Source organism: Pleurodeles waltl, chromosome 8, assembly GCF_031143425.1.
Source record: "Pleurodeles waltl isolate 20211129_DDA chromosome 8, aPleWal1.hap1.20221129, whole genome shotgun sequence".
NCBI lineage: Eukaryota > Metazoa > Chordata > Amphibia > Caudata > Salamandridae > Pleurodeles > Pleurodeles waltl.
In genome coordinates, this window is record NC_090447.1 from 1401215091 (window position 1) to 1401225132 (window position 10042).

A 10042-nucleotide genomic window follows, 5' to 3' on the forward strand; every position below is an offset into this window, starting at 1 on the left:
ACCCTCTTCTCATTTGCTGGAGCCGGACATGGTCTTTGGTTACCCTACTAACATTTCCTATTTTTACCTACCAAAACGTTTCTGTCATTCCTTTCACATGCAGGCTTCATCTTCATGGCACCACATAGGTGTGAGGTGCTACTGCTGTTCACCTTTGTTTCTGTCGCTCTGGCCACTATTCATTCTTAACCTTCACAGTTTGCTGACTTACGATGGACATTTGCATTTCTTGCCGTCAAGTTTCCCATTTTCTTCTCCTTTTTAGGTCGAGCATAGCAGCGCGCATGCGCTGCTTTTCTGATGTGTTGGTTTGTATCTGGGCTTTTAACAACGCTCACCTCACGCTCATCACTATCAATTGTTCTTGGGCTTGGCCTTTAAAAATCATTTGATGACATTGGAAAATGGTTTGTTTGTCCTTCCTTGGAGAGCCCCTGTAACATGGCTAATTGCACTTTTGCCGATAAGTTTGACTGCAAGCGAACTTCTTTTTCCTTTTGTGTCTCTCCTTATCACTGATGCTCATGGCGGCCGTGGCGCTGTGAATCGGCTTGCTTATGTGAATTGCTTTATTTTTGATTTTCAAGTTATGTGACTAGAAACGTCCAGTTAGTTTACAACGCTAATAGCTCTAACTCAAGCAAATGCAAATGCATTGCAAATGCTTGTTTATGTAGTCACATGTCTATGTGCACCTTCGTGGCTCCCCAAAGGTGTGAAGTTGTACTGGTGCTCAACTCATTTTCCGATGGGAGATGGTGCCATTCTGTGTTCCCTTTTACACTTTGTTTCACAAACAACAATATGGTGCCAAGTATCGCATTTTCACTAAGGCATGACTTTCAGTACAATGCATCCAACATTTTATTCCATCACACATCACACTTCCAATCACTCCACGTTTAGCTGTTCCCCTGCTCATATCTGCATATGTTAGTTCTTTGAGAAGCAGTCGTGCTATTTCCTCTCTGTTGCATACACTTTACACACTGTTTCTTTCTAACACACACTCACTTCCTGTCCCTAGCTTTCTTCTCCTGTGCCTGGGCCCTGCTTCTCTGTCAATATTTATTTCCCTTGGTGCCTCTTCCAAGCAATCTAGCACTCTCACCTATTTTCTCATTTTCATGCCTTTAGCCCCAGACAGTGGGCCTTGCCCATGTAACACAGGCACACCTGCATAGCCTTTTTTCTATAATTTCTGGTAGCTTCCCGTCTCGCTTTATTGCAGACAACTGACTTTTGTCCTCTTCTTTCCCTTGTGTCTTCTTATAACATGAAATTGGCCCAACACCCTTGTGTCATCTGTGTTCCTCCCTCCTGACGGGCACCTCCAGACACTTCTTAATTCTGAACATCGGCCTTGTGCATGTATGTCCTCTGTTTGCCCCTTCTCTCATCTTACATTTCACAGCACAACATATGGACACTCCTTGCTTCTCTGCTGATTTCAAATTTCACATTACAAGTATCTGTGTGTGGACAATATATGTCCCCTAACAACTAGATGCCTTCTGCACTTCACAACACATAATTTATTTAAATTACAAATATACTTCAATACATACAAACCAAATATGCATCCACATTTAATATTTTCGTAACTTAAACTTACTACATACATACAGTTACAAATTAAAACATTAATTGCAACATGCATACATTCACTTCCACGTTCAAACATAATATTCTTTCCAAGAGTAATTAAAATTATAAACGAAATATGGTTCTCATCACAACGATAACACTGTCAACATTATTAAATGGTTTTTTCGGGCGAAATACCTTGGGTGTAGCCCTAAATTACTGTCTTTTTCAGGGTTTTATCTGCAAACTTCTGAATGCTTGGATGATTGTCAAACTGACTTTCATCCAGACCACAATACAGAGTAAGTTCTCTTATCTGCCTCAGGCGACCTACGGTGGGAGACTGATAGTGTGCGGAAGTGCCAGTACCCTGGCCCTGATTTTATTAGATCTTTCAGCAGTTTTTGACACAGTAGAACATCACGTCCTTAGCTATCTCTTTCCGGAAGTAGCCATTTCAGTTACATTTCTTGTGCAGCTCACCTCCTCCCTATGCAGTTGGACCCAATGTACTTCTGTATAGCTCTCCTAATTTCATCTACAACTGGGTTCAGATGTTTGAACATCCTGGGTTGCTATGATCATCTAGTCCTCTTCTTAGCGTTCCCTGGTTCAAAATACTGAACCTTAGTGATCAACGCTTTTTGGTTTTGGTCTCATCCCTATGTAAATCCCTTCCTATCCATCTTCTGTCATTAATTGAGCTTCTGAGATTTTGGAACCATATAAAAGTTGTACCTGGTCTCCACAATCTTTAACTGAGGTCTGTGATAGATTCTCATGCCACTTGTACCCAGAAACCTTAACAGGTGTATGTTCACTGCATGCAAGCTCCAGTAATAAAAAGTATTACTGATGAAGTAGCACTCTTGATAGCATATTCTAATATACATTTGCATTTCAGTAATGCAGTGCCACTACTGATGTGGAGTCATATCAACATTACTTTGTCCAGAAAAGCATTCAGGGATTTGAAGCTATTGATAGGCAGAGTGTTGGTTATTGCCACCAGTATGTATGATAGGGTGATGTGTGTGGGGTCAGATATGTGCAGCAGTGTTGACTGGAAAGAAGTTTTGCAAGGACTTGGGTAGAAGGCTGACAGCAGGAAGTGCGCGTGGAAAGCTGCCAGCACTTGTGTGAGATTGAGGAAGTGGTTGACGTGTTTATTTAGGTACCATCTGTGAGGGCTAGAGACGTGCTCTTGTTGTGGCTAATGGAGCAAGATGCAGCAGCAGTAGAATTAGTCAAGCTGGGTCTCATGCCAGAGTTAAAAACGGTCTGCGGTGCATGGTCCAGACAGCTCACTGTGATAAAGGAAGTTATGTGCCTTGGAACACAGGGTTCTTGATAGCCGTACGAAGCAACGTAATGGTGAGCATTCACAACATGGGCTGCAAGGGAGATGGAGAGTTTTGATGACGAATATTGAGCTTCCTACCTAAATTTGTTGAATCTGGGACTTTTAGCTTTAGTTGGATTTCTGAGCAGAGGCATCCTCTTAGGTGGATTGTGTTACATGAAATACATAAGAACATGGTAGGCAATGCTGAATGGTCCAGCCACTCACATTGTTGATAGCTGTAGTTATGTGCAATAGCACGAGGCCTTGAGGGTCCTGTGGAAACCTCTGTCACTGGACATACTCCAAATGAGAGCCAAATGGACCTACTGCCTTAAATAATCTTTCTATGACCCAATGCCTATATGATATTGCATCTGGCCATCACACTCCCCAGGCCCCAGGATTGTGACCCAAAGGCCAGCACATTCAAAACCGCCTAAAAGGGTAGGGATCAAGGACGACTTCTGTAATGGAGGTAGTAATGAGTCTTGCATGGTGTTGAGCCATGGACACGCAATACTCACACAGGCGACAAGGTCTTGTTTTTGCCCATTTTCTTGAGTTATACCTCAGCTAAAGCGACGTTGACCAGCATATTCACTAAATAAAATAGGATGTGTCCCTCTTGGGACACAGTGCGCGCCTCGTGTGATCTTTGTGAAATTTCAAGGGATGCCATAATTCAGAAAAAATACTTTTTTACATGCAATATGTTCATAGGTACAATGATTGAATTCTTAAAACAGTGGATTCAACTTAACATGTTCTACTTTTTTTGGCAGTACCTGAGCCAGCATGTCTACGACACTCCATTCCCACCAGTAAATTCTAACGATGAAGGGGATGAATTGTGCATTACAGTAACTGTCCTTTCAGAAGAATGTGAAATCAAGCGACTAAGTGAAGCGAGCGCACATACAAGTGCTAGGACAGCTGAGGGGGACCAGGACTTTCATGAACCTTGTCTTTCCTGATGGCACCTCTGTATGCCATTACCACTTTATTGCACTAAGATGATATAAGCACTCCAGCTGTTCTCGGATGGAACTCAACAGTCCTACTTATTGTACTGACTGCCAGCTGAAGTACAGAAGTAAATACAAGGATGGCTGTTTTCAAACCTCTTTGAAGGTCGCCTCATCCCCAGTATGTCCAAAGCCAGAAGACTGAAGAGCAACTCTGCAAAGATCATGCACTACATTTGTTTTCAAATTTGTCTTTTTGCGTTTGCATGTTTGTAATTTCTAAATATTGTCCTTACCTTAGTGCTGATGAACATCTAATGCATTGATGTATTCAGTGCGGCATAACTTTTGTGAACACTTTTCCCTAAAGTTTTCTTAAAGGCAACAGCCAGACCCAAGCTGGCTTTAAAAAACCTTTAATGATGCACTTACTTCAGAAAGCATTTTATCCACAAGAAATTGTGTCCTATTCCTGGAAATTCATGAAACATTTGGACCGAAGTTGGAAGCAGTTGCTTTTCACACAAATATAGAGTTCTGTTTCTCCATGTTTGGGTCCATTTCACGTCATGTTTTGCATTGTGAATATCCAACGTTGGGTCGCGATAGTGTGGATCCAGGTCTCATTGTCAGGACAATTGTCATCTGTGTAAATGATTTCTGCTGCAATGTATTTTGTGTAAATGTATCAGGTGTGGTTATCATGATACCCTGGCGTAGCTCTTGCCTTCCTGGATGAATGCTCATCATCCCTGTCATAAGTATTTATGTTGAGCCAATTGGATTGTAATGCAGTATCTGCAGTGTAAAACAATGCTCTACGTTGAACAGATGGAAAATGCTTTATTTGAAAGATTTCCAGGGTATTTTGATATCACATGCAAAGTCCATAATCCAGCGTGGAAGGGGTGGGAATGACAATTGCAACATCTTTGATCTTTCATTGTGATTTAATTTGACAGACTCGGGGTTTGTCTTTGGGAAAATGCAGAGGGCAGAACATTACCTATCCTGAACCTCCCCTATGCACAGGCTTATGTTATGTTAAACAACCAGAATAGTTTGTTGGTGCTGATCTTCAGATCTTTCCTGAATGTGAGCTAGACTGGTCTAAAGATATGCAGCTGTAATTTTTAAAGTGTTGTCTTCCCTCCACCATCGGCAGGGCCTAATTGATGTATCTAAGCGCTCAACAGCAGGCATATCAGCTCAATTTTGAAGACATAAAGAGGGAAAATATTACTACAGACCTCATGGACTGTCCTCAGGGCTGTACACATAATTCTACTAGCATCCAGTACCACAACATAGATGAGATACCTCTAATGGCAAACAGTGGACACTTGCCTTTTTGTTCATGTGCTTGGAAACTTAGTGAGGCCTTATTGTGCCTTCTTGAACGCCATCGCTATTTCGTCTTCTGCTTCTACCTATTAAAGTATAAGCATTACCAATATATCACTAGCTTCAGACAAGCATTCCTTTCAGTGATAAAGGAGGAATCTGTGCCCTTGAAGGAAATTATGAAAGGCAATCAAGTTTTGGGACTGAGTTTTTTCATCCCTCATGCTATGTTGGTGGCCCAGTGGGCTAATGCATCTACTCAAGGGATTTTGTGTTTGACTTCAGTGTCACAGGTTTAAATCCGGTTGGGTCCATTCAGCCTTCCATCCTTCTGATGTTGATAAAACGAGTACAGCTGAGTTGGGTAACAATAAACATATGTTTTTAAGCACCAAGAGACTTAACACTTGGGTGAACATGCACTTTACAATTACACATGTAATGTTATGTTAGATTAAGGCAGTTGATTTAGAAGGGATTGCACAAATGGAATACAGAGCAGAAAACAGCATCATAGCTTGCACCTAAAAGACGCTGAAGAGGTTTAGAGGCCTTCTAGCTGGCACACCATTGTCAACTGTAAGGTCTAAGTCAAGTGGAAGTATCTAAATGCCAGAACAACTTGGCCACTTGTTGAAGGTCCATCAAAGGGAATATTTTGACTACCTCAAAATGTACAAGGTGGGGCTATGACATGCCACTCTCTTAAAACTGATGAAGATTGACAGAAATAAAATCCCTGTTAGTGACAGTCTCCTAAAACAAATTGTTAAATAAAAAAAAATAACTGATACACTAGATATTTAAGTATTAGTGTTACAAAACATTGCCTATTTATACAATAAAAATAAAGCATCCACAGAAGTGACCTGGTTAAATTAACGTCCCCAGATTATGCATTTTGCAATGGATCAATTTAATGTGACTGCATAAAGAATGTAGAAGACAGATCAATTGTTCATTACAATGCAGGCCATAGGTGGCTGGAGGGCTGGCAGATGTATGAAAATGATGACAGAAGACAACAATAAAACAGATCTTGACATTTGGAATATATGTTTCAAAATGCGTTAAAAAAAAAATGATTTCACAATTTATGCTACTGTATCTTATAATGGAAAAAAAATACAGCTTGCTTATGTTTACATGGATAACTTTTGATAAAATGTGAAATGTGATTGATTAAACTGCATATAAATAAAACATGAATTGAAGTGTGTTGACCAGGCTTTTCTGTGGGTCCACCACTATTTGTTGTCTGTTGCCCACAGAACACAAATGGCATATTACGTAAACAATGTACCTTTTTAAAAAAGCAGAGAAAATATATTTGGGGAATTTTTTTATGCTTTTTGATGCTTGTCTGATGTGGAATGGGGTAAACTGATTTAGATCTAGTCCACATTATGGAATAAGATTTTCTATACCACAAGAATGGAGGGAACAAATTGTATACATATGTTATACGTACATCATTACAAATGAAAAACAGTTGTTTTAATATATAGCAAACTGATTTTTTTCACTATTTTTGCTGCTTATGTAACAAACCTTGGCAAAGCCAATCGGTTGCGAAGAAAAGAATTGTATACATATGTTATATATATTTAAAAAACCCATAACGCTGTAACCAGGATGCTCCTGAACACCAGCGGTGTCGCAATTGTGCGTGCCAGCTCTTGAACACAAATACCTCCCTCTTCCGAGATAAAGAGATCAGCACTCTAACAGCTTGACTTGGCAAAATTTATTGCAGCAAAAGACACGAACATCGACCTGTTTGGAGGTGTGGGGGAGGAGCCTCACCCCCCCACCCCCCCAAGCAAGCGATACATAGCGAGGACTGTTTTCCCGCCACACGGGACCTGTTTGGAGGCATGGGGGAGGAGCCTGACCCACCGAGCGAGTGCTACATTGCGCGGACTGTTTTTCCTGCCGCACGGGACGCGCCCAGGCGAAGTCCGTCCTTTGCCCGTCAGTGACTGTGAGAGGCCAGGCTGGGCCACCCCTCTAAGCTTATGCCTAGAGGTTCTGGTGACTTGGGCTGATCAGGAAAGCAGTGCTCCTTGAAGATTTGAGCTCATCACAGGTGAGAAACGCGACAAGAGACCGAATCGCTCTTAGGGAGTGCTTTGTAGGCTTTACAGAGAAGGGATAGGTGGAGGGGCAGAGTCCACAGTGAGGATGGGCAGACGGAAGGGGACCGCACCACAAGACAACTGTAAAACCAACAAAACTTTAGATGGCTTTCTACAAAAAGCAGTTGGTGTCCTAGATAAAGAGATAGTTGACTGAGCGTCACCTATCTATCTCATCACCCCTAGCCTCCCCAGCCTCTATTTTTCTATCCCCACCTCCACCACATTCTTCTCTCCAGCAGCCCCAGACCATGCAACCAGTCTTGCCCCCCCCCCCCCCCTTCGGTTGCTCACCAAAAAAATGTCAGGGAGACTGCCTCTGCAATCTTAGAGAAGGGCACCCCAGCAGATCCTGCCCAGCCGATTTCAAACCTTCCAGTAGGAGAATCTGCATCCGATCCATAGCCTAATCCAAAAGGGAAAAGAAAGCGTGGAGAGGCTAATTTGAGGAACAAGCGAGCCCGTACCACGAGCTCAAAAAACCCGGGCTCTGAAGTGGGGAATTATAGCCCTTCAACACAACAAGAAAGTACAGTGGGCCAACTGGTGTTCAACCGCATGATGGAGCATATAAGGTAGGAGCTCACTAAGATTGCACCCTATCGAAATTCGCCTCAAGCCATTGAGGAGAAACTAGGAGGACATCTTAAGCCTCTCATGTCCGATAACTCCTTGCGAGTTGACATACAATCGTACCATCATCTCACCACTTTGGACCACCCCCAGTATTAACGATAGGACTACCCCCAATTTGGCTGAGGGCCCCTTAGCACTTGGGGACCATTGTGACCATACCTGTCAACCAGAGATGGGTTGGAATGCTATGTCGTTTGCACATCTAATGGATAATATCCACACGACCACAATGATCTCAGCTACTACCACGAGGGGACCTAGAAGAGTAGCCCCGAATCCCAATATTTGTGTATCAGAGGCGGCCCAGAGCTCAGCAGAACTAGTTCGGAAAATCACAGGGGCCAGCTAAGAGTCTTATATCTGCCCCCAGAATCTTGTCCATACGTTCTTGTTATTACCAATATAGATTGGAATCTGATGTTGAACTGAAAAACATGATCATACACTGGCTGCTTGTTAATGCTAGTTTTGAATTCCGCATGGTACCCTCTATACTAATGGTGAGAATGATGGGATGGGTGGTCTCGTTGAAAAAGATTGGAATGCGGGATTGTGGTGTTGTTAATTTTGATTCTCCCGCATTGGTTCAGCAGCTGTTTTTAAACACACAGAGAGCTGGCCCAGTAGCAGAAGGTGTCTCTCTGTGCAGACTCGCATCCTTTTACCCCCCAGCAACTAAAGGTGCTTTAAGCGGGGCGATATCTGATTTCAGAAGGCTTTTCCCGCCGCCAACTACAACATGTCCATCATTCTGAATTCAGGCATCCATCACCTTCTCTCACAGATGTGGATTGACATAAAATTGGCACCATACAGGGCACTTTAGAGATTCCGAGGAATAAACCAACTACTAGGAAATGTATTACTCCCAGTGTCATTGAGCATGGAGGATCTAGAGTAGGCAATCCAGAGGGACCCCTGACTTCACTTAGAGACCCTAGGGGCTCCATTCAATTCATAACACTAACCCAGAGCGATACAAGATTCCCAGTAACTAATAGGAACACTATTGATTCTGAATTCTCTGGGGAGAGCGATATTATCGACGATAACGAAGCTAGGGGATTTACGGAGTCACGTCTAATGACAGACCAAATGAGTAATATGAACTCTTTGAATCCTACGAGTAACCTATTCAATACACTCCAAATTACATCTGAAGTCTTGACTGACGCACCTCCAGCCCGAGATGATACCCCAGGGAAAGTTCTCTGTTGGAATATAGCAGGGCTCAAGCACAAAAGGCGAATCCCAGATTGGGGCCATTTTATAGATGAGCATAAGATATGCTTATTCCAAGAGACATGGGCTTTGGAGCACAAGTATAGGTATGGTTTTAAAAGTTACTGGGTTCCAGCCCGTAAAGTGTCTTCTGGGAGACCTTCAGGTGGGCTACTAAGTGTCGGATTGAAGAAATGGACACGGGTTGTGCTGATTTGCAAGGCTTTATAATTTCGAGCCATATGGAAAAAACCCTACTGTTAGTAAATATATACAGTAGAAGTGTGGGTAGTAACCGTGAGTCTGAGGCTTTGACGGTCTTAGACAATATTTTATCTAGCAAATCCATCACTCACTATATTATAATAGCAGGGGATTTCAATGCGACCTTTGAGCCCTATTCAGTGGCCCAGGAACTATATGTAGAAGAAGATATTTACTGGGGTATCCCGCAGTTATTACCAAACAAAAGTCATAGAATGAGCAGACCAGCCTACCCAACAGTCTATATTACACTTGCATATGGTCTCCGTGCCTGTATTGGTCGCTCCTGCTCAGATGTCAAACCCCGCCCCACTTTTAGGCGAGGAGCTTACAAGAGCCATATCGACTATTTCCTACTGGATATTCGCTTGTGGGGATATATGGTCGATATGGCGGTAATGGAACATGAAGAAAGTGACCATGAACCATTAGTTTTAAAAACCAGAGGCCTGTTACACTCATTAGAATCCTCTGATTCTAAGGAGTATGCAGAGCAGCTAGTTATGACAAACAATAAACATAATATCAAGTGGGATACTGTG

The 10042-nt window shown here is 42.5% G+C and overlaps 1 protein-coding gene across 3 annotated transcripts in view; it reads left to right on the plus strand.

Annotated features, from left to right (window-relative positions):
- Positions 1-6455, plus strand: part of IL10RB (interleukin 10 receptor subunit beta) — a 177767-nt gene extending 171312 nt beyond the window's left edge. For all 3 annotated transcript variants that reach the window (XR_011194613.1, XR_011194612.1, XM_069202455.1), the window contains one exon: positions 3715-6455. Coding sequence is in view for 1 of the 3 variants with exons in the window: in XM_069202455.1 (XP_069058556.1) it covers positions 3715-3906 (192 nt within the window). In the remaining 2 variants the exon portion in view is untranslated. The remainder of the gene's footprint in view (positions 1-3714) is intronic.
- The last annotated feature ends 3587 nt before the right edge of the window (positions 6456-10042 follow it).